The 24,124-nt window shown below is 40.0% G+C and overlaps 10 protein-coding genes across 10 annotated transcripts; 4 read left to right on the forward strand and 6 right to left on the reverse strand. All coding sequences in view use genetic code 12, as the record gives it.

The window, feature by feature from the left end:
- The first annotated feature begins 1,288 nt into the window (after window positions 1-1,288).
- Window positions 1,289-2,671, forward strand: RJT20DRAFT_24506 (uncharacterized protein). The gene has a single exon (XM_064919359.1). It carries the CDS (start codon window positions 1,390-1,392, stop codon window positions 2,299-2,301), a length of 912 nt encoding a protein of 303 aa, XP_064775615.1. The 5' UTR covers window positions 1,289-1,389; the 3' UTR covers window positions 2,302-2,671.
- A 494-nt stretch (window positions 2,672-3,165) lies between these two features.
- RJT20DRAFT_149184 (uncharacterized protein) lies at window positions 3,166-4,456 on the forward strand (the record flags this gene model as incomplete). Its single annotated transcript, XM_064919001.1, has 2 exons — window positions 3,166-3,526; window positions 3,548-4,456. The coding sequence occupies exons 1-2, from the start codon at window positions 3,311-3,313 to the stop codon at window positions 4,454-4,456; spliced, it is 1,125 nt and encodes a 374-aa protein (XP_064775616.1). The 5' UTR covers window positions 3,166-3,310.
- A 1,480-nt stretch (window positions 4,457-5,936) lies between these two features.
- On the reverse strand, window positions 5,937-7,703 carry MRS7 (Mrs7p; the record flags this gene model as incomplete). Its single annotated transcript, XM_064918714.1, has 4 exons — window positions 5,937-5,997; window positions 6,163-6,520; window positions 6,542-7,408; window positions 7,436-7,703. 4 exons carry the CDS (start codon window positions 7,701-7,703, stop codon window positions 5,937-5,939), a joined length of 1,554 nt encoding a protein of 517 aa, XP_064775617.1.
- A 673-nt stretch (window positions 7,704-8,376) lies between these two features.
- RJT20DRAFT_24460 (uncharacterized protein) lies at window positions 8,377-10,045 on the reverse strand. Its single transcript, XM_064919357.1, has one exon. The coding sequence runs from the start codon at window positions 9,910-9,912 to the stop codon at window positions 8,533-8,535; it is 1,380 nt and encodes a 459-aa protein (XP_064775618.1). The 5' UTR covers window positions 9,913-10,045; the 3' UTR covers window positions 8,377-8,532.
- Window positions 10,046-11,170: 1,125 nt separating this feature from the next.
- RJT20DRAFT_93462 (uncharacterized protein) lies at window positions 11,171-12,193 on the reverse strand (the record flags this gene model as incomplete). The annotated part of the gene is made up of 1 exon (XM_064921477.1): window positions 11,171-12,193. The coding sequence occupies one exon, from the start codon at window positions 12,191-12,193 to the stop codon at window positions 11,171-11,173; it is 1,023 nt and encodes a 340-aa protein (XP_064775619.1).
- An 876-nt stretch (window positions 12,194-13,069) lies between these two features.
- Window positions 13,070-14,980, reverse strand: RJT20DRAFT_2114 (proton-dependent oligopeptide transporter, POT family; the record flags this gene model as incomplete). Its single annotated transcript, XM_064919268.1, has 1 exon — window positions 13,070-14,980. One exon carries the CDS (start codon window positions 14,978-14,980, stop codon window positions 13,070-13,072), a length of 1,911 nt encoding a protein of 636 aa, XP_064775620.1.
- A 2,226-nt stretch (window positions 14,981-17,206) lies between these two features.
- RJT20DRAFT_92628 (uncharacterized protein) lies at window positions 17,207-19,099 on the forward strand (the record flags this gene model as incomplete). Its single annotated transcript, XM_064921442.1, has 1 exon — window positions 17,207-19,099. The coding sequence occupies one exon, from the start codon at window positions 17,207-17,209 to the stop codon at window positions 19,097-19,099; it is 1,893 nt and encodes a 630-aa protein (XP_064775621.1).
- RJT20DRAFT_125335 (uncharacterized protein) lies at window positions 19,045-21,008 on the reverse strand. Its single transcript, XM_064916455.1, has one exon. It carries the CDS (start codon window positions 20,799-20,801, stop codon window positions 19,146-19,148), a length of 1,656 nt encoding a protein of 551 aa, XP_064775622.1. The 5' UTR covers window positions 20,802-21,008; the 3' UTR covers window positions 19,045-19,145.
- Window positions 21,009-21,561: 553 nt separating this feature from the next.
- On the forward strand, window positions 21,562-22,368 carry MED22 (Med22p). The gene has a single exon (XM_064919363.1). It carries the CDS (start codon window positions 21,876-21,878, stop codon window positions 22,230-22,232), a length of 357 nt encoding a protein of 118 aa, XP_064775623.1. The 5' UTR covers window positions 21,562-21,875; the 3' UTR covers window positions 22,233-22,368.
- On the reverse strand, window positions 22,181-24,068 carry CTA9 (Cta9p). Its single transcript, XM_064919364.1, has one exon. It carries the CDS (start codon window positions 23,949-23,951, stop codon window positions 22,506-22,508), a length of 1,446 nt encoding a protein of 481 aa, XP_064775624.1. The 5' UTR covers window positions 23,952-24,068; the 3' UTR covers window positions 22,181-22,505.
- Window positions 24,069-24,124: the final 56 nt, after the last annotated feature.

Genomic DNA, 24,124 nt, shown 5'->3' on the forward strand with positions numbered 1-24,124 from the left:
ATCCTTGTTCCCTTGGTTTATCTTCTTGCTTGTGGTCTCGGATAATAAAGATGGGTAGATGCAACAGTTAGTTAATAGGATCTCTTCTACAGCACAATTGACATGATATAGATCTCTCTCTCTGTCTCTCTCTCAAGTGAAACTAGTATTGGCCTTATACCGCTGATTGACCCTAGAAATAGTCAATTCACTTATCACTGAATCATAGGATCTTTGCCAAGGAAACCAACCACTGGAGCTCAATGAACGGTTCTCTTCATAGCATTCAAATAACTTATAAGCGCATACAGCAACCAATGTAACATATCTCACCGCTGTTGTACGATGTGCCCCTTATCTCTGAGAATTTCATCTGAGTTCCTCTTGGCTATTCATTAATTCCTTGTAGTAGAAGTCATAAGGAAGGCAATCAACAATGTATTATAAGTCGTACACATATATACATATCTATCGTACTCACTGACGTCACTTACTTAATACCATACCAACCGTCCGTTGTTGTATCAATTCTATTGGTTGAGATAATTCAACCTTAAGTTTACTTAGTTCCTTTCCAATGATAAGTGAATGTGAAGAATGTCATGTCATTGCTGATGGGTTCACTCTCTGTTATCCTCTATTAGAGCGTACTGTACTATATACGACACTAAGTATTGACCAATTCGTTCTTATACTCTGCATCCTTCTACTACTCATATGATCGTATTCAAAACTGACTACCACTCTTAGTACACTTTTCACAAACATTATAATACTGTTCATCCTTTAGTTCTAATCCTCTTAGTTCTCATCCTCTTAGTATTCATACCTACTCATTTTACTCGCACCTACTCTTACAACTCATACCTACCTATTCTCCCTCTTACTCACACTCATAAGACACACCATTATACTTACCAACACGACACCTATACAACCATACCTACTTCTTATACTCTCATGCTCATACTCTCACACTCTCATGGTCTCACACTCTCATACTCTCATACTACACACTACACACTGTTACTCCAAACCACTCTCACACTCAAAGCTTCTATTCCTCTCACAGCATACACAACACACACGACACACACTCACTTCGTTCTACTTCTCCTTCTCGCTTTCGTCTTTCCTGTTCCTTCACACTCTTCTCTTACCTCTCCCAGTTGTGCCATTATCCTACATAGCAAAGATAATGGTGCATAAAAATTCATTGCTTCTTCTGATCTCATGCACAAACATCACTAATTTAATATATATACCAGTTATTATTGTTATTGATATTATTGTTATTGTTATTGATTTCGTTCCTATCAAAATTATTCTATTTATCGCCTCTTCTCCCCGTACCTCTCCATCCTAAAGCTTCTCCACTAGCCAACCTCTCACAATAACCTCCCCCCATCAATGACTGGCCGCAGCTACCATAGCATACCAGGAGCATTTCCTCCTCCAAATTCACCACCACAACTCCAAACGGGCTCGGCACTGAACTCAAACACAACCGGCTTCGTCAACCCGGTCACAAGCTCCCTAATAGACAAAGCGAACTTGCACTCGTTCGAAGGCAAACATGTCCTAATCCAAAAGGCAAAACACCAACAGGACATCGTAACCCAGTTGGAAGCATTGGTCTACATCCTCGTAGGCTACCAGTTCATTAAATACTGCCATTCGGCATGCTTGGTCCCCGTGGTATTCCACATAGCGTACCAGAAAATGCTCAGCTGTGATCCCATCACATCCAATAACACTACCGAGTACAGAATGGGAATAGCGGGATTGCTTCTCGTCACCAGAGGCGAAGAAAACCCAACAATAAGAGACCGGGCCACTAGAATCGTGCTAACAAAGCTGTGTTTGATGCTATACTGGAAAACAATTATAACTTCGTTGTACCACATTCTTTTCATCACTACGTGGATGATGTACATAGTAAATGATGGAAGCGCATATAAGTTGGAGCATGGGACTTGGTGGTTTATCTCGTTCATAGGAGAAGAAGCTCCTTTGGACATCGACGCATCTACAAATTACTGGGTCAAACTCGCCAAGTTGGGATTACCGGGACTTCTAATAACAGATATGATAATACTATTCATTCAATTGGTGCTATACCAATGCGTCTACAAGCAATCAACCTTGTTACCCCACAGAGGAATGCTTGTTGATAAAGAAGTATATTTGTTAAGAACCGTCAGTGAGACGGCTACAACAAATGCAAGACTAGACGATAGCATTGATCCACACGAGACCATTCCATTGGTATTGAAGGTGAAGTTGTTTGAGAGTTTCTCGTGGGAAGCATTCATTACATAGACGACGATTTATTTAGCATAGAATATGAATTTTGGGACTACCTGGGAGTCTTATAGGAAAACAGCGATTGGAATGACGGATTGTAGAGATAATGAAATCAATAGCGGGATGAGGTTCCTTCGGGATAGTATCTAAAGTACTTGAACTTAACGTTTGCAACAATTCAAGTAAAATGATCAAGCGATGGGTTCTATGAAATAATTACACGAATTAACTAAGAAAACTCCTTGAGACAACGTACTCAATACATAGAGAATAAATACAATTCCTAGGAACGATTCAAGAGAATTTAACGTCGTACCAATGTTAGTTAGTCTATTTTCATTATTAATTGAAATGTCATACCATTATAAGAAGCACAATAAAATATGAAGACAAACAATGTAATTAACTGTGTGCATACCCTATACTTAACTAAAGACTCAATAGAATACCTAACAGTATACCTAACAAAATATCTCAAAGAAAACTATTATAAAGACCTAATATTAGAGTAGCCAATAAAATATCTTATAAAATAACCAACAGACTCCCTAACAAAATATACCTAACAGAATACCTAATAACTACCCAATACTTAATTAGAGACCTCTTATAATACACAACCACACCAACTAACAAATAAAAATCAACAGAATCCATAGAAAATATCAATACTCCATAGAAACACAATAAATGACCCCAATGCATACATACCAATGCATAGATAACCCAAATGACCTACATCTCCCACATTAACCCCACATAACTACTATGTATTCCACTATGCAACCAACCATCCAAATCGGGTCTCACCAAACAAAACCAATTAATATACCAAACCAGTTGTAGGCAACATGGAAAGCTGCGAATTTTCATCGTCATTTGACTCTTTCGGTAGATGTGTATTGTTATATCCAATATATCGAATATATCGAATATATCAATATATCAATATTACCGTGTAATCGCCTTCTCGTAATATTAGGAGACTTTTCTACACAATTGAACAGTGGAGCTGCTGTGGATCATGAGTGTAGTGCCAACATGGGTGCGAACTGGACTGTTGAAGGTACCATACATCCCATGTCGTAACAAGACCTATTTGAGTACCAATTGGCTGAAGCAGCCCTTTGACATCGGGTACCCCAATACGAGTGAATCCTTGCTATTGAAACGGAAGAAAGTCCATGAGATCATGTTTGGCAATGGCATAGACAGCGGCATTGAAGCTAATGGAGACCATGTCAATTCCACTAGCATCCAGTTACCAGAAGATGACGAATTGAACCATTTGAAGAAACCTCTCAGCGAGTATCATGAAAGACCAAAAGACGTCACAGGAATAGATTTATTGGCAGCAGAGACAAAGTACAAAACAAGACATCATTTGAAAGCTTTATGGGACAAGTTCCTGGAAAAGGACATCCAAAGACTCAACAACAGTCCTAACAGACAGTTTCTCTACGACGAAAGAATACGGATATGGAAAGGCTATGAGATAGTGGAACATCTTAAGAGATATTCAGAGGAACATCGATGGAACCCATACCCACTTCTGGGTCTCTATCCATGGGAGGTGATAAAGGATAAGTTACGAAACACCAAGAAGTTGTTTGCATTCGAAAAGGACTGTTACGATGTATTGATCAAAGAGGCATTTGCTGGTAACAATCGAAGGAACGCATACCAGATCTTCTTCTCGGACATCAAGAACCAAAAGGGAATATCAAATCGATCGTGGATCCGTGTTAGTGCTGAATACAATAGGCTTAGTAACGAGAGAAGAGCTTACTATGAAGAACAAGAGCAGAAGAGAAAGCTCTTTGTCACGGTTGAGAAAGCACCTTTAGGACATCCCCCTTTTGTTGTTTTTTATAAAGAATTTGAAAGGAACCATCCTGATTCCAGAAGACCTCTCTTGGAAGCTTGCCAGAGCTGGGAAGAACTCTCAGATTCACAGAGAGCTCAGTATGTTACTGGATCGGATTTACCATATTCGAGGAAGTACAAGGAGTTCAAATTGAACTTGAAAACTCAAGTTGTCATGGATTACATTTACTACACGGGAGGAGTTGTTGGGGTCAACGAAGATTATGATTGGATCAAAGACATGAAAGATAAGACCAGAGGGTTCTTATACTTGGAACGGTTATACTCTGATCAGTCATTGTAGGGATGATTACTCTGGTACTTGAGAGATATCTCTGTAACAATGCTATAGTGAAGTGAAGACAGATTAGAATAACACGGTATACTAACAGCATAGAAAAATAGCATAGGAACAGCATTGGTAGCATAGAGACACAAATACTAGAAGTGAATGCCACCAAGCAACCTAAAAGACGACACATCACTAAATTATACATCGTATCATACTCTATATTTAGACCTATTAAACTCCCCAAAGCTGCCCAGAAATCACAGTAATAATCACAACCTCATAGCAGTCATCATAAAACCTAATATATACAGAAGGTTATATAGAAACTCCCCAGAATTACATCTACCCCATGGAAATAACCAGCAGTATCACCATATATCACCATGTATCACCATATCACCATACACTACAATACATTACAGTATATCACCACACGTAACCATACATAACCATCATAATATACCACCATATACCACCACCATATACCACCACCATATACCACTACCATATCACAGTGCTACCATATCACCCTACGACCACTCATCATCATCAGAAACACATCTACGCCGCAGCATCGCGACACGGTCGATTTACCAGAACGCGTTTGGGATCTGGAAAATCGATTTAACCAGATGGGTTCTCTTCTTTGGTATTCGTAGTCTTTCTTTGTATCTTTTTGATTGCGATTATCATAAGAAACGGCACACCATAATACCACACCAAGATGACTACCGAAGTAGACCAAGTTACTAAAAAGCAGAAAATAGACGAACCAGAACAGGTTTTAAGGGTATTGTTACGTTCCGAAAACGCTACTTTGCCAACTAAAGGCTCAGCCTTAGCTGCTGGTTACGATTTATACGCTTCCGAGGCTGGCTTAATTCCAGCCAAGGGCCAAGGTATGATCGGCACCGATTTGACCATCTGTGTTCCAGTTGGCACTTACGGAAGAGTCGCCCCAAGATCTGGTTTGGCCGCAAAACACGGTATTTCCACTGGTGCTGGTGTTGTGGATGCTGACTACAGAGGAGAGGTCAAGGTTATTCTTTTCAACCACTCCGACAAAGACTTTGCTGTCGAGAAGGGGGATAGAATTGCCCAATTAGTGTTGGAGAAAATTGTCAATGCCGAGATCAAGCTGATTTCTGCTGAAGAATTGGATGACACTGACAGAGGTGCTGGAGGATTTGGTTCTACTGGAAAGAACTAAAACTCGAATAGGTCAATATTGTAATATAAACTAATAGACGCGTAAGAATTTAATTCGAACATGTAGGATATTGGGGAATGTAATAATAATATGACTCCAAACGAATTACCCTTCTTCCAGTACTATATGCTTCCATTCTACATGTTAGCTTCATTTGAATAATTAATTTGAATATGGAAATAAATACAAGAAGATATATAAATAGTTTTTTGTTTCAGAAGAAAATACTCAATCATCATTCATTCACATCGCATCTGATTAGTATCGCCCGTTATTCACGGTTCACTCGCTGATGACTCTTTCGGACATCCCATGCAACTTGTGGTTTGGTCGAATACCAGTACTGAATAATGCACAGCACATTCATACTCATTGCCACACAAATCAAGCACTGGGTTGTTCTCTCTTGGGTTCCTCCTTGATTTCAGTAGGGGCTACCTTTGGGGCTACATTTGGAGGCTGATCATGAGTCTCCACTTTGATCTCCTCCTTAGGCTCCTCCTTAGACTCCTCATTTGGTTCTTCCTTGGCTGTTTCCTTTTCTTCTTCCTTGATCTCTTCTTTGGCGTCTTCTTTGTCACCACTTTCAGTGGACTTGGCATTCTGCTCTTCCTTGGCATCTTCAGCATCTTGCTCGATCTTCATACCCTCGGTGGCCGTATCTTCATACTCGTCCAACTTAATGTTATCCTTGACTTGGTTAACAGTATCCTTCTCTCTCAAGTTTTCTTCCTGGATCAATTCGTCTTGTTCCTTCAAGGTGGCCAACTTCAACTTGGAGTCGTCAGACAACTCCAACTTGGCAACATTATACACCTCATCAGGAATAGATGACAAAACAGCCAACAAGGCATCGTAGTACGATTCTATACTGTGAGAGTTGTCACCATAGGTGTAAGTTGATGACAAAATCAACAAAGAGGATGGAATCTTCTGTCTTAATCTTAAGTCTAACCAAGTTGCCAAGTCATCTCTCAATCTTCCTGGAGAAACATCGGTGGTCTTAATACCTCTTTGAGAACAAGCAATTTGCAATTCAGGAATGGTCAAGGACTCAACACCCTCATAATCTATGGCCTTGTCATCCTTGATAATAGTTAACAAACGGTGTCTGATTTGATAACGCAAAATGGAATCTGTTCCGAATGGTCTCAAAGACATATACTTGGCCATGGCGACTAATTGTGGACGAGATAAGTTATCCAAGACTTGATCGTTCTTGAATAAACGGGCCACTTTAATCAAATGCTCTCTGGATGGATGCTTTCCCATGGAAATAGTGTCGAAGAAGGAAACGAAGGCTTCCTTTTCTTCTTCTGAGATTTTCTTTGACAATTTAAGTCCAGACTCCTCCATAGTCTTCTTGATGTACTCCGAAGCAGAAACTCTAAGCTTGGACAACTTGGCACTCTTCTTACGACGGTCTTGCTTAGACTCGTACGTAGAAGGTAACAAGTTAGGGAACATTTTAAGAGCAATTGGTAACAATAACTCTGCAAAGGGCACAAGAACGAACATCGAGAATGGTACGAGTCTCATGACATCTACAATTGTTCTTTGTAATTGATTGGATTCCCTACGAGAAAGACCATAACCAGACATCAACTTGAACAACAACTTAGTTGATACCTTAATTTCGTATCCCAATAACTTCGTTCCGTCCCAGTAGTGTTGTGCCTCATGTTTGACCTTCTCCCATAAGCTCTTCTTTGGAGGAACATCGACATTGGTGGGAGTAGTGCTGGAAGCCTGTACTACGCTGGTGGGTAAAGGCTCCTTACTGAGTTCGGTGGAGCCCGAGTCCTTGTCTATGGTTTCTATTTTAGTGTTTTTGTCGTTCTTGCTAGTCGACGACTGGTGCCTGACCATCGATTTTATAAGAGGACCGTTGATGGTGTGGGCGTTGCTGTTGGCGTGCAAGCTCGGTTTCAACGGGTATCTGGTACGCAGCGTGGCGACGGTACGTACTGCTCGGAGTGAGGCTGCTGGCGAGAACAACTCGGTGGACAAATGTCCAATGGATCTCTTGGTCAACACCGTATTAATCATGGTGGAGATGAATGAGGATGCAAAAGAACTGCCGGATGGAAGCAGACAGAAAACTAAAGCAACAGACAGACAGAAACTGGAAACTCCAACTAATGATAAATTCTGTGGTTTTCTAGCGTTTGAGATGCGGACTTAAAAATGTGACACCACTGTTATATCAGGACAACAGACAAGAGGCGACAATTACAACGAGCGATGGTGTTTTCAACTACAACCAACAACCTATATGATTGATATCCAAAATTCGGTCTCGATTTCTACCAGAAAGAACAATATGAACAACAACCTCTTTCAATTCAATTGACTTCCGATGGGTAAAATCGTGTTTCCTGATTAGTGAATGAAGCAAGTTTTTTCTCCAGAAATGGTGGTGGTGGAAGGCAAAATGGGGGTTCGGTGCAGGAGAAACTGAGGGTTTAGCCGATGGTAGCAATGGGAGTTGAGAAGTAGGAGGAGAAATGGGGTGAAAAATCGGGGTTTTGAACGATAGAAAATGGGTTAGAAAAGGGATATCCATGGGAGACCAGGTTCTGGTAGCGTATTGAGCTGGTTATTTGCAGAAATTTGGTGAAATTTTCCCCAATTGACTGGGAGTATGTGTATTTTGGTAGACACTAATATTTCGGGTATTGAATGTGCAGGGAAGGAATATATACAGGAAAAGATACCGGTATGGTTGTAGTTGCAAAATGCAAAATGCAATAGGCTGGTTGTAAAGAGCTGAAAATTGGATTTGGAGGCTTTATAATTGGCGAAACATGACATCCTATACCCTGCAACTATGAGCCGTATGGTGTTATTCGTCTAAATATTGTGAACTAACTTCGGATCAATCCCATTTCTGTTGGCCCTGCTTTTTGACTTGCGGCTTCTGTGGTCCTTTCTCTATGTCAATTGAGTGTTTTTGATCGTCATAATGCTCCGGAAGTAAATAAATCGTCCTGAGAGTCAATAGCCATGCATATCTGATGGCGAACATAGTAAAGTCGGTTATTTCGGGTACTTCAACTAAGCACTTATACTCGGAGAAGTACTGTGACGGAAATATCAAGAAATAAAGTATGAAAACTCCACATACGAAGTAATCCCAGAAGTCAGGATTTATCTTCCTTGCATCTTCTCTAGACTTCAGTGAACGCTTAGTGAAAAATAATGTCAATACTCGTCCTAGAAGCTTGTTGATGTATGTGACGACTGCAAGGATGCAACAAATTTTGGAATAAGGCTCCGTATTGAAATCGAAATAGCGATATTCTTTGCCTACCATCAACCAACCCTGATGCATAGCAACACTTTGACCATTGATGCTCAAGTCCCTCATCTGAAAGGTCTTAAATAGGATCAGAAGAACCTGAAAAAAGGAGGAAACTGCAAGCCAGAAGTAGTTTCCTCTCACCTTGTGCTTATAACAGTTGATTGCACATATGAAAGTCATAAAAGCGTAGGGGAGAAACAGCAATGGTGATTCGTTAACAAAAAGAATCCATTCAAAAGCCCCAATATATATACCAAGACTTCGAAGAATTAATCCGAGTGTATGTCCGATTGGATAAAGCGAGAAAAGCAACATATTGTAGAACTCAATAACATCCAAAAATCCTCTTTTTCTTCTTCGACTGAGACCTATCAAGATTCCAGGGAATTGTAGTAATAGCGAAAGCAATTGCAAAGGAAATATTATTCGGTTCCTATAAGGTATGTAAGGACCAGCATGTCGTATTGTGGCGGTGGCCACGAAGTTGTTTGGGTTGTCATTAATAGTGTCATCGAGTACAGTTGGTAGGTAAATGCAATAATGCCCCGAGCCTGGTACACTGTATTGAATGTCTGTATGGGTGGGCTTTAGTACATACTGTAGTACGGTCTCGGGGTGTTTTTGAACTTCCTTTTGTAGGACCAAATTGAGTCCTAATTTTTTATTCTCTTTGAGTTTTAGCAAGCCCAAGTCGTCTGTATTGGTGAACTCTACTAGAGTTGGTAGGTTTGTGTACGCGTTAATATCCGTATAATTAAAAAGAATCAACGGTATCGGCCTTGGGGTGTCAGTTTTACGGTCGAACTTCAACAAAATAGCGGTTGATGCGTAAGTCTTGTAAATAGGAAAGCAAGCAGCATTGTTAACATTGGTTAATTCAAATGTACGATCTCTTAGCCAAGCGTAAGTGTATGTGACTTGGGCGAACAACAATAATACAGGGTTGAATTTCATAGGTGTCTTGGCAGGGTACTGTTTAATCCATGGAATGTTTCAATATATAAAATGGTTCAAATAAATACAAAGAACAGAATTTCAAGGGCAGTAAAGATTAAAATTATATATACAGAGATTATATTTTATCCACTACACAGATCTATTCCAAGAGCCACAAGACCTTTGGAATACTAAGGCAACGTGATAGTTAACTAATAAGGCAGAAGGTCTTAGAATATGCCGGACCTACTAACAGGGTCCTGGAATTTGCAATTACTACTAAACTTTTGAGGATGTAGAAAGTGTTAAATGTGGGAGTGAGTTACGGGTTCTGTGTTATTGCCAAACAAACGAGGTACAGTACGAACGAGATATACGATTTCCCCTATATTTGACTTCCATGAAGCCTTTTCCTTCTCTCCAAGACCACCTATTAAATAGTGCAATCAATCAGTGCAAAATAACTATATATGTGGGGAATTGTACTGAGGAGAGGAACACCCCGTGGGCTATTTTTAGTCCAAATCTCTATGAAATTTAGGTTATACCCAATAAATTACAATGTGTTCAAATTCCTATACAAAAGCTCAATTTATTGGATTTTTTATCTCGTAAAATCTAATACTTGATTATCACCAGAACTATCTCTCACCATAATAACACATACCCACTCTTAACCTCAACGACATGCCTCTTATCCCACCAATCAACAACCATTAACACATCCTCTGGAAAATCGTCATAATGCAGAAATGCGAATGCATAACCGATCTTCGAAATGTGGAGTCAAGTCATAGAGGGATGATATAAGTTGAGGGAATGGCGAGTAGATGGAGCTTATATGTTAGGGGAAAAGTAGAGGGATAGAAGAGGAATGGAAAAGGGATAGCAGAGTAGTAGAGGAATAATAGCAGAGAAGAAAGAAGAGGAAGAAGAGGAATAGCAGAAGCATACTAGAGGAATAGCAGAGGAAGAGTATAGTCATAGCAAAGGTATGTTAGAATTTTAGTAGAGCTCCTACTTTTTATAGTTGTTATATAGAACTAACTCTACCACACAAGCATAGTAGATGGTATTTGTCTTTTCCAAGTTGAAAAACTAACAGTTGTGCATCATATCAGAGTATACTGGAACATTCTTCAAATCTGAAAAAATCGTTCCAGCTACACGCTCGGTTATTTATCCTGTTTTATTTATATATACCGAGTTATGTACTTGATCGATTTCGATATGAACATAACAGAAGCTTCTAGTGATTGTGTTCCATCTCCTGCTCCTAGTCGTCTTCCAACTTGCTGATTTTACCTTGTTCCTTGGTCTCTCCATTCACTCCAACAAGCACAATCTTGTCAAGTAAAGTATGATAGTCCTCGTCTTCTCCATCAAAGAAAACGGTCAAACTCTGCACATTTTGGAATCTGACGAACTTAAGCTTGATCTCATACCATACACTATTAGCATCCTGTGAAATCTTTTCAATGTGTGGTGCGTTGCCATCAGAAGCTGCATCATCAAATGATATTATGCCTTGGTGATTGGCCCATACCTTGATTAAGCTTGGGATCTGAGACTCATCTTTTAAATCGTCAGAGTCCAATTCCAACTCTGTTTCTGAGCCAGCTTCTGCAATTGACTCCCCAGTTCTGAACTTAAGTAAAACCGAGTAAACCTTTGAAATATTTAATAATGGAATGTAGAACAATAATTGCGAGTCAGCATCAGAGACTACCGTGCTAGTGTCCTTCTTGTAATCCAACTTGAACAAATTCTTGACATCGGCGCCTTCAGTGCCTTTGAATAATGGTACACCATTCAATGCTTCAAATCCACCATAGTCAATTGATCCATTTAAAACCTCGAAACCTTTAGGTATGAACTCGTCTATTCCTTTAAACGATACATTATCAGATAATTTTTCTACAACAGCACCATTTCCTGCTCTTCCCTTAGAACTTGGGTCACTAGCAGCCTTTTGGTTCATCTCGTCTAACAGCTTGATTAACTCCGGTACATTTGCCCCATTAACTCTTTTCACTTCCTGGCCGTTTTCAATGAAAACGAACGCTGGCACCGAGGCCACCTTGTATTTGAGGGCCAAGTCACGCTGGGTGTCCAAGTCAACCCTGATCACCTCGATTTTCTCGTAACGGGCGTTCGTATCGGTGTACAATTGGTCCAACACCGGCTTTATCGCCTGGCAAGGACCACACCACGAGGCAGTGAAATTGGCCACCAAATACTTGTTGTGCTTGACAAAGTCGTTGAAATCTTTTGTTGACTGAACAAACTTAATTGACATGTTTTATCTGTTTTCGAATCGACCTCCAACAATGAAACAACCACCTCTAAGACTTCTGTGCTAACATTCATGAACAAGTGAATCTGACAAAAGCTAGCCGACTGCACATGGACGATAACAAAATATGAATCCGTTTGAACAAGGGGCACGACTATTTATACGGGCACTGGAAGAATGATGTAGGGGAGTCTAATGGTGATGGTGACTTTCTTTTTTTGTTTTAGTAGTGTTAGTGGAGCTGAAATAGAAGAGGAAAGATAGTCGAGTGATCTCATAAGGAAAGTGACATCGGGGGTTGGAGAAGTAATATAGCTTTTTTTGCTTCTTCTTCACAATGGAATTACACTACTGTCAAATTTTTGTAGTGACTTCTTTATATGGCGCTCGCTTTGAGTGTGTTTTTCTATGGCTGCGGAAAAAATCATATGGAGAAAGATTATGCGATCTTTTTAGCAGCCATAATTCAGTGGCTATCGCAATGCTTGCCTTGAAGGATTAAGAGAGGTAGGTTCAGTAGTGTTAAAAATGGTAGTGAGTTATTTTAAAGAAATTAAGGCGGTCCGTTGAATTTCTCATTTGATGAAACCCTGTCGGAGATAATTGAATTTGGCTTGTCTGAAGAGCGAATATCCCGTCCCCCAAGCCACACTTAGAGAATGTATTGCTATGGGCGGCTTCAAGTTAATGTAACTCGCCTCTACTATTAAACTTTAAACAATGCCCGTAGGTGAACCAAAACAGCCGTCTCAACTTTAATGCCACATCACGATATAAATCATACTTTACTGAAAATTTCGGTACCAGGTATTACATATATTAAAATTTGCATTCAAATTAGTGAAATTCAAGAGAATTAAATTACTTCATTATTGCTGCTTATTTACCCACAGCAGATTTGATAGAAGTAACTGCAACTAAATTACCCTCATCTTCTACTCCTTCACGTTTCATAAGATCTCTATCTCTATCGCCTCCATTACGGTTCAATTCCTCTCTAATGAGCCTCTCTTCTTCCATTTCCTTGTGTAAGTTTCTGAACTGGAGAACAAACAAACCTGCTGCAATAAATGTAGCAATAGCAATACCAGCAAATGGCCAGATCAAGTATGGATCAGTCAATGCTGGAGTAATAGCTTGTGAAAGTGCAGCAGAGATTGCAGAAGTGAACAAGAATAAGGCCATAACAAGACCCTTCATGTGTGGTGGAGAACGAGTGTAAGCTAATTCATAAGCAGTAGTCATAGCGAAACATTCACCAGCAGCAGAAAGAATATACAAGGAAACATCTTGCCAAGCGGAAATTGGAGCAGTTCCTGCTTCACAGATAGTAGCGTGGTATCCACATGGGGAGGTGGTGTAGACTTTGTACTGAATAACGGCACCAGCAATCTGGGACGATCCAGCTAAGATGAAACCTAAAGCAATTCTGTAAACAGGCAAGAAGTTTATCTTGTGCTTTCTCAAAAATGGGTAGATAATGTAGTCAAGAATAGGAATCAAAATAATGATAGTCAATGGGTTGAAATTACTGAATAAATCATTTGGAACACCATTAAGAGACATGGCACCAGCTTGAGAAGTTTGCACGGATCCAATACCACCGTCAGCCAAATTGAAGATTGGGAAGTAGATAAAAATCTTACAAGAATTAACAGTTTGCTTAATATCCAAGACCCACTGGTCATCCCAGGTAATTGGAGACTTCTTCTTCTCGTTGTAATATTGTCTTCCTCTTTCCAACATGTTAGATGGCTTGGCGTATTCCCATAATTCACCCTTTCTGTATCTGCTAATCCAATTTCTGGAGAAGGTAACTCTGGTAACCTTCCAAGCGTTTTCAATAACACTACCCTTTGGCGAGTCCCTAACCAATTTCGATTGCAAATAGATCAAAATAGCTGGCAAGAAAAGGTACATAATGACAGGAACAAAAAAGGCTAACCAGAAACCCACAAGTCTGGCACAGTAAGAAGTAGCCAACTGGAAGAATGCACCAATATTAATGGACCAATAGAAGATTAATGTCATTCTCTCCAAAGTCTTTTGACGGTCAACAATAACTTTCTCACCAGAAGGCAATACCTTAACGACATCTGTCTTTTCTAAATATTGGTCCATAAGAAGAGGCAACAAATTTGGTTTAATGAAACCAGTTCCAAACGCTAGAGTAACAATGGCAAGAATGGTAGGGGCTAAGGCAGCTTCACCATTCTTGAGAACGCTAGGAATAGCAGCAATAACGAATAAAATATGGGAAATACCACCAGCAATAACACCAACCCAAATGGCCTTGAATTTACCAAGTTTGGTATCAGCAACAAAACCACCGTACAAAGGAACACAGTAAGCAAGGAAGGTAAGCAAAAGAGAAAGAGCGTTGGCAGTTTGAAGACCTCTGTTCAAAGCACCGGCACTCTCATCACTAGTCCTGCTAGCTGGAGCTCCCCAACCATGTGGTGAGTTTTTTGGCATTGGTCTTTGAATAAAATTGGTCAAAATACCAGTGACCGAGTAGTAAGAAGCTCTCTCAGCCAACTCACATAAACAGATCAAATAGGAAGCATACGAAGCTCTACCTAAGATTCTTCTGAGAGAGTCGGCCTCAGCATTTGTTGGCACTCTTAACCCCTTAGGGTTGAATTCATCAACGTAGTGAGTGGAATAGTTCCTTGGATCGTTATAATCGTAGTCTTCATCCGAAGTAATTGCTTGAGAGATGTCATCGACAGCGATAGCGTCTTTCTCATCGAGATATTGCGTGGGGGAAACCTCCTTCTTTTCAGCCATTTTATCCTACTGCTACAAACTTACCAATTCCCTTCCAATCAGTAACGAAAAACCAACTATATTTATATCGTTTTCGTATCTTTGCTTCAATTCGGAATCGCCATCCCAGATAGGTATCTATGCAAAGATTTACTATAATGCCGTATTCCCCCAACATGCCACCCCCAACTGCCATCCCTAATCAAATCACAGTTCAACAAGCAAGAAATTGCAACTGTTGCAGCCCCCAGACTGCATATGTTCAACTGCAAAATATTCATTATGGCTCTGGTAGATAATACAGTGGCTATTGCGCGATAACACAGTTATCTAAAGGTCCGCTGAAAAATAGAATGCACATCAATTTTTTTGAGAACTTAACTATGGTACGGCACCAATTAATATAAATCAGGCTTGAGCGCAATGTTTTAGAACGATTTCTAGGGTTGAGAAGACGCAGATTTCTGGCGTCAACCGGTGTGCTTATGCATGGGCAGCAAGGGCCAAGATAGCCGAAAGTCGTCAGTTTTAACTCTCTTGTAGAGGTCAATTTGTCTATATTTCGGTTGGATTTTCTTCCTCCTGTCAATGGTTGTTTCTGTCAGCGAGCCCAGAAAAAAACGACAAGAATTTTTTGGGTATTACCATTCTGAGGAGGGTGGGAAAAGTCTTGGAATTGAGACGAGAACAAACGGCACCAAGTGAAAATTCAGCGAGAGATAGGGGTTAGTCGGATTATTTCTATGCTGGCATAGGAGGGACTAGGTCTTGAGTTCTTGACGTGGAATTTACGGTAGGATTTTCTCCATATTTTTGATAGCTTGTCACCGATGAACAATTTAAAAGGGTTGGGACCAAATAATTTTTACCATTTTTTTTCATCGGTGGTTCTTTTTTGCTTCACATTTTTCCTTTTCTTAGCTTTATCATCTAGCCGTCCGTCCAACTGGAAAGAAGAGTGGCATCAACAACGTTCGAATGCCTTTCAATCAGCACATGATTGCAAAATACGATCAAGGCTTAAACTAAAATATCCTACACACAGCAAGCCAGAAAGCATCGATATGCACAGTGCCACTATGAAGCAAAGCAAGCAAATGCCAGATGTAACTTCCACTGTGTAATTGAGAAAACTCAACTTAAACTTACGCCGATCGATGTATGCTGTGTTGTTTTGGCCGATAAGAACCATTTGAGGCGCTTCCTATTGTACTTGTCATTGTCCACTTCTTTTGGTAAATTGGTAAGGCTTTCAATGCATAAGCAGATGTTGCAAAATGTTCCTGTGCATAGCAAACAAGTTGTTCAATTTCAGGGTCATGTGCTCTATCATCACGTTACGTTACATCTGACTCCACAAAGCATAGCCGATATTCAACACTGGCTACAATTGCCCCCATTAAAATCTCCAAAAATTCACTAAAATTCACATCTGAGCTTCAATAAATACTACTCAGTACTCATATACCCCACCATCTCCACCACCATCAGTACCACCTTCAACATCACTACCAAATCTCTAACATCCCATCTACTCCACTATATCTTCTACTACCACTCCTCTATCCCCCCGTTACTGCATATGATCCCTCGCTAACAATAATAACCGTCCTGCACACCACACCTCTTATTAATCAAAAGGTTTAACGGCTAAAAGTTACAAGTGATTTACAACAGTAATTTTCCCCTAAAACCAACATATTAATTGCCACAAACTTACCATTAGGTTCCAAACACAGCCAGCGGATGTTGCCGGATCTGCAGTCGGTATCCATGAAGAAAAAGGACAGCAATGTGCGAACACCGCTGCTGCCTTTGTCTCCTCTTCGGCTCTCGCTGTCGGTGGATATGGCACCTGGCAACGGGTCTAATGGAGTACAGAACGAGCCCATAACACCACTGATTAAGGCGGAGGGCAAGAAAAAGTCTCCAAAACGAAATGGCTCTGGTAAAAAGTATGGAACTATCCTTCTGGTAAATGGTAAACCTATCTTGTTTCGAAAGCCACTTAAGAATGGTTTCGATTTAGACCTCAACTTTTCAAGCTTCAAGAACTCAGAAAACTCAGAAGAAGATATGAAACACGACGAAGGCACGGAAGTGCGGGAAAATCATGTAAATAATAGAGATGAAGGTGACAAAAAGATAGAAGAAGTTAAAGGAATTTCCAATAACGAACTAGAGATTGAAAATAATCCGAACAGTACCGAAGTTCAAGACCCTTTGCCCAAGGGCAATGATTCTATAATGCAATTACAAATTCCTCAAATTGAAATCAGTAAAACTCTGGAGTCAGTGGATGAAAAGGAAGAGAAAGACGAAAAAGATACAATTGAGGAAGTGAAGTCGAATGAAGAAATTGAAGACAGTTCTCAGCCGTCACAAGATAATGATGCTTTAAGCCCTTTGAGCAAAGATAATCTTTCGCGAGCACAGCGTGCTAGTCAGCTCACATCCATTCTTTTGGATACACGTCGACTGCTTCAGACAGACTGCAATGTAGTGGATCCATTGAAGGCGGATCCCAGCCATCGCGATATTTATACAGAAAACAACACCAAAATATCAAGAAGTACGATCGCGCGAGCAGAGAAAGTCAAGGCAATGTTAGGAGTGAAGTACTTGTACATTCAGCGTATATATGATTGGAGCATGACAAACAGAGATAGCAATCAACACCCAGGAGTTGAGGGAGTGTATAATCCCTTACAGATATTGAGAAACAGAAAGATCAGAGCAAAGTACCACGAATATCCAAAGCCGCTTTCCATGAAGACAATACCATTGGCATGTAATGTTTTCAGTAAAAACAACAAGGACCCCAAGAATCCATGGAGAATGCTTTGGGCAGTAGAATTGACAGAAGTCGTTAGCGATATAAGTTGGAGAAATGATCATTGGCATGAACTTAAGACGCCTATGGGAAAGCTTTGGTTTCCACCGTCTGCCTCAGGAAGCTCCTCAGATATTTCAACTAAAGATCATTTGAAGCGAAGATTTCATGATAAGCTATTTAATGATGACGACGAAATTGCTGCGGAGAAGGATAAGGGCAGGAAAAGAGAGAAAGATAATAAATACCATAACAGACGTACTTCGGTCGCTACTACTGCAAGTAGTGATAGCGACCACATTTTCAAAATTTCACGAGCAAGATCACCACATAAAAAGATAGGTACCAAAGTCAAGAAGCGTGCAAAAAAGCTATACAACACTTCATCGTCCTCAAATAGTACTGAAGATGACATAGTTGAAGCAGACCGGGTTTCCAATGGAAATTTGGACATACTCAAACAGCAAATGTTTAAGAAAGTATCATTGTCCCCCGATGAACTTTCAGAAGAGGAAGCTTTGGAGATTTCACCTGCATCACGCTTACCCGATTCGGCTACACTCATACCCACCCCTCTGATCAAAGTGGAGGACACCCGTCAGGAATATGACATCAATGACGTTCAGTTTTCATCAATGGATAAGAGAGAATTCGAACAGAGAGAGACACAAGTAGAGTCACAGAAAAGGAAGGCTTGCATAAGCATTGACAGAAGAGACCAAGAGTTGGCTGTTATATTGGCCGATTTCAGTTATTTTCAACAAGTAATCAACTTGCGAACGGCATATCTCCTTAAAATATACCCTAATTTCACTGGATCTGTTCGAAGCAAGCTCAATGGTATAATATACAACCAATTACATGAGTTATTTCATGTAACTACAAGTATCAGTGATGATCATTTGCCGGAATATGAGGATTTGTATCATGGGTTTTTCAATGAGGTGAAGTCTATTGTACATATGATCAACGATGATTTCTCAGTGAAAATTGATAATCTTTTGAGCAATAGTGACAGGTCAATCAGTGAAATCAATGCATCCCTTTCCTTGGAACTAAGAAAAATAAACGAAAGGTTGGACAAGTTGAACTCATCATTGTTCAGCAATATCGTCACAGAGACGTTAAAAGATGACGAAGTTACAATGAAAATACGGGACGGAACAAATCATAAGATAATGTATTTCCTTTTGGAGAATATCATAGTGGTGTCTTTAAGGTTCATTTGGGTAATAGTTAATATCTACAAGGTTTTTGAGAAAGTAGTCAAGCTCGTGTGGAAATTTATCCTGTTACTATTCTTTTGATATATATATATGGGGAAATGGGAGTAGTACTAACTATTAAGAATATTTAGTTTTCAATTCTTCTTTTGCTTAGCTTTTCAAGCTCTTTAATTAATTTATCAGCATTAAGAACATATTCGTAGTCGTCGTCTGTGGTTAACTTGACATCAACTGATTTCTTAGCCATGCTCTTCTGGATTCTTCTCTGTACAAAGTATTTATTGAGTTCCATGAGCTTTCTGTGGTCTTCTTCGTCATCGTCAAGTTCATGGTTTTCGACCATCTCTTGAGTTAAGTCAATTGGGAAATTATCTGGAACATAGTAGTCACCAGAGTCAACTATCACTCCCATTATTTTATATTTACAAGCAGAGTCGTCAAGCAAACTATTCAAAAGGGACAATTTGTCATGGTATTGACCATTTGAAACCTTTCCTAAGTCCAACATTATCCGAGGAGATGGGCGATCCAATTTGGAGTAGGAGTAGACTTTCTCGATGACTGATTTCAACTCATTGAAGTCAAGTTGCAAATTGAGTTGCAAAATAACAAACGTATCCTCATTTCCAACAGTGCCCACAACCGCAACGGTGCCCACTTTCGTGACAGACAAGAATTGATGTTGTTGAGATGAAGCATACATTGCATCTAAAGCCGACGTTACCTTATGTGCGTACATGCTCTTATCAAATGGTAACTCGGAATCCAGAGTGTTAAAGCCAACAGCGTATGATGATCCAGAAGCCATCTCACGATGCAATTGGGACTCAATCAATGTAGAACTAACAAGACCAAGGCAGAAGAGATCAGATAAGTATTGTGGTGTGATAGTATCAGAGGTCTCTCCGACAATCGGACATATCTCGGCAAGCTCACACAACAAGGCACGACATACTGGGATACCATGCTGTATCTCAAATGTCATTATAGAAGCTGGGTCCCTCAACAAAGCTGGGTCATTATAGTCGTAGTTGTACTTTGTAAGGTTGGTTCTCATGGACATGAGTAAGTTAGTGGGAACTTCATGGTATTCACTTTGGTACAAGTGCTTTACAGAGTCGGGAATAGATTGCTGTGGTACATTGTTGAATTTATTGCCCAATATAGTTCCAATCCATTGTGCACACGCTTTCGCTTGATTGGGGTTTCTGATATGGGTAGGTCCAGTAATCACCAAAAGAGGGCTTTTGAAGTTTTCGGTATTATTTATATCTTGTGCTAGCACTTCTCTAACCTTCTCTCTGTAACTGATGATCTTTTCTTTCAAGGACTCCGTAGCGGGGAAGAGCATATTTTGGATAACTTCTGGCTGTGGAACCGTAATCTGTCCTCTTTCCGTCAAACACAAGCCTGAAGTTCCAGATGATGACACGCCTCTTGATTTTGAAGCATGTAATGTAGTTCCATAGACCCAGTTTGGTGCAAATATGGATGAAAGAGAGCTGGAAGAGCTCATAGTTGTGGGCCTTTTCCCGACGACTGTTTCATTCTTTTGAGCAATGTTTGTGCACTCATCAAGCGTTTGAGCAACACTCTGAAGAGTAATACTTTGTTCTAGTTGTAAGCTTTCAAGCTCTGAGTCGATGTCACTATTATGGACCTCTAAAGTGATCTCTTCCGTAGATCTCACTGGAGAAATGGCAGGATTTACTCGAGTATCTATCTTGTGATTTCCGATTCGCTGTACCTCAGCGGTTGCTGGTGAGGGCATTCTTAAGCTCATTTTGACGCTGGTAAGTATTAGAGCGGTAGAATTAAAAATTCACACAAATAAACAATTTCAAACTTATTATTTGACCCCAGAACGAATTCTGTCTTAAATCTTCCTTAACCCTTGTAAAGGAACTTCATCCAATTTATACATGAAACATTATGGTTCCATCAAAATAAAATGAGTCAACCACCGCAACAAGAAACCATCAGAAAAAATGTGATAAAATCCGGAAGAATTCGAACTCGCAGTTTGCAGCAGTTGAAGTGTCACAAAAGTCTAATATTGTTAACTATGGGAGACGTTGGGCTGCTAATTGTAGAGATGCTTGTGTTGAAATGTGTGTCTATGCAGTGGTGCAGGAAAAAAGAAACAAGCGAGCGTTTGCACGGAATAATTGGATGTGAGAGGACAGGCGAGGGAAGACCTGCGATTGCAGTTGCATATATTTACATATGATGGGCTGTGATGGGGTAAAAACTAGAGCAAAGGAAGAAGAATGCCAATATTGCGGTCTATGAAGTGGTGAAATATTGTGGAGAAAAAAAAAATACCTGGAGAGCAACGGTAGGAGAGGGATTGGTAAGATGTCTTCTCATGTGGGCTCTTAGTTAAGTGGGAATTGCTCTCTCAGTAATTCAAGACATGTATGTATAACTAACAAGTCACAGAAAACAAAGATTACGGCTCTAAGACTCCCAATATCCGATCTCACCTAACGCTATTTATACTATAATTCACTACTCCCATTTTTTAACCCACCAATCTACTAACCTATTCCATCTAGAATTGCACTCATACACACCTATGCGACATTAATAGTTAAATGTTTATGAGTCCGCCGAAATGTCTCGTTCCTCCAGAACACTTAAAGGCACAATAACGAAATCAAGGTGAAAATCAAGATTGTTGCAAGTGGGAGTTTCAATGGACTCAGTAGATTGATATTAAACCATAGCCAAGTCTATAATTTTAGAATATCTTCACCGAGTAATTTAAATTTACAAATTTATAGAAATATTTGCACTTGTTTAAGGAGGCAGAGACACGAATACAAGCCATACTTTGTCATTGTCAATACGTTCAATGCAACCAAGATCTATAGCACTTCTACAGAAAATCGACTCCAACGTGGAGCAAATGCTCCAAAAGTTCCAAGATATCTTCGAGGTAGCCATAAACCAGGAGAAGCCCAAGGAACTCTTAGCTGTTGAATCATTGACAATCGAATCGGATGCATTAACTATTATACGATTGTGCCAGGACTTGCTATCAATATCGAGAAGTTTGAAGGAGACTTGGTGTTTAGGCACTTTAAAAGTGAATGAAAAGAGCGACATTACTTGGGAGAAAGATGAGGTCAATAAAGTATTTGACCAGTTCAATGCTTTGACTGACAGGATAGCTCAATTCGAGAATAAGGCAAGTCTCACTACGATATGATCAATGTTCATCCCGTGTTCGATAATGGATAAATGATTGGGAGCTGACTTGTCGTCCCCTATAATACAGTGATACACACACAGATTATTCTTTAGGTTTGTTGACTCTCTTGCAAGTTCTAGTGACCTCGTTATACCACTGTCCATCAACAAGCCTTCTCTTCGAACACTTTGGCATTTTGATTCTATAAATACCAAAAGCTAATGATTCATGAATATAAACGTCTCGTTCGTAACATTAAAATAATACAGTTAAATACAGATAATTCAGGGTCTATTTAGATGCATGAAGCCTCGTAGGACTGGATGTACGGGTATTATTCACACTGGTCTTGGGCGTTATTGTCTTCTCATCCATCTGTTCTTCAAACAAATGAACAAATTTTTGAACTTTTCCAACCTTAATGAATTTAAATTTCTTGTTCTCTTTGATGAATGATGGAACAGAGGAGGATCTGTCCTTGAAGGCATACTGTAATCCATGATTTTCCTCATAGTTAATAAGGGAAAGGGATGGGGAAGAAGTCATTCTTGTTTGGGATCTGCTCTTTCTAGGAGATGCCAAGGAAGATCGAGACAGTTGCCTCGACATTTCTGTTTCCGGTGGGTCATATAACAATGCCTCGATTGTCTCGTTTGAAGGTTTCGTTTTCAAACCCATTTCAGATTGAAGTTGTAAAGAAGAAGGTGGTTCCTTCAAAGGGGAATTAAGCTGAGGAATCTTCTTGACAGTCTGTTCCTCATAATTACACTCACATTCTTGCAAATCATCTAGGTTGATATAACCTTCGTTGTGTCTTAGGTTGCTTATATTTTCAATGAAGCCATCTTCTTTCTTTTCTTCAGTAATGGTATTAAGCTTTTGTTTAAACGCTACACAAGTAGCTGTTCCGTTGCCGTACTCCTCTTCATCAATGGAACGTATCGTATCATTAGAGCGAATAGTGTCGTTCGATTGAAGTATCGCAAGATCTTCAAACGAGGACTCATATTCATCATGGTCGTAGACAAAAGATTTTCCTTGTTCAGCTTCGTCTTCGCTTCCTTCTAATGTACTTTCATTCATGGAAAAGTCACTCGCTATGTGATTCAAGCCCTCTATTACGGTCTCAGGCTCACTTAACGTTAAAAGTTCGTCCAGAATCCTAAGCGGCTCTGAGAGATGAATATTTAATTCCCTTACGAACTTGACTTTAATATAATTCTCAATTTGGTCAATCAAATCGTGGTCACATAGCAACAAAAGAGCATAATTTTCATCTCGGAGGAATTGTATGATGATTTGGTTGAGGTTTCTGTCTATCAAGAATTCTAGAAGCTTCAACGACAAGTTGACAATGAATACCTCATCCGATACTAAAGCATTTGGTTGGATGCCAATATTCTTCTTTGCTAATTCCGAATGGAATATTATATTCTCGATACACTTGGTGATATTCCGCGTATGTTTCTTTGCTAAGCATATGAGGTTTTCTTTCATGAGTTCTGTCGGCTTTATCGTCCTATTCCGCAGTAACAATGTGTTCAACTCGATATTCACCTGGAACCTGACGTCCGACCCAAGGTCTACCACAGGCAGCTCCTGGTCCATCTTAGAGATGTAACAATCGACGGCCTCGGAGATCTTCTCAGGAATGTCCGACGAGAAGATGAAGTTCGGTTTTTGTGGGTCTTTGGTTTCATGGTGGTAGTGTTTTGGTACGTTGATGTCATGGAGCATTGTTTCCAGCCGAGGTAGTTGTTTCCGAGGTGGGCTACGTGGCAGAGGTATTTTATGGCAATGCTAGACGTTTTTTGACGGTACCAAGGTGGATGGTTCAGCAGGTGGTTTGTTACTCTCGATGGTGCAGTTCAGCCGGTATTCTTATGTCTTAATTATCTTCTCCAAAAACG

This window comes from Scheffersomyces xylosifermentans (assembly GCF_036884685.1).
Source record: "Scheffersomyces xylosifermentans strain CBS 12540 chromosome Unknown RJT20scaffold_2, whole genome shotgun sequence".
NCBI classification, from domain to species: domain Eukaryota; kingdom Fungi; phylum Ascomycota; class Pichiomycetes; order Serinales; family Debaryomycetaceae; genus Scheffersomyces; species Scheffersomyces xylosifermentans.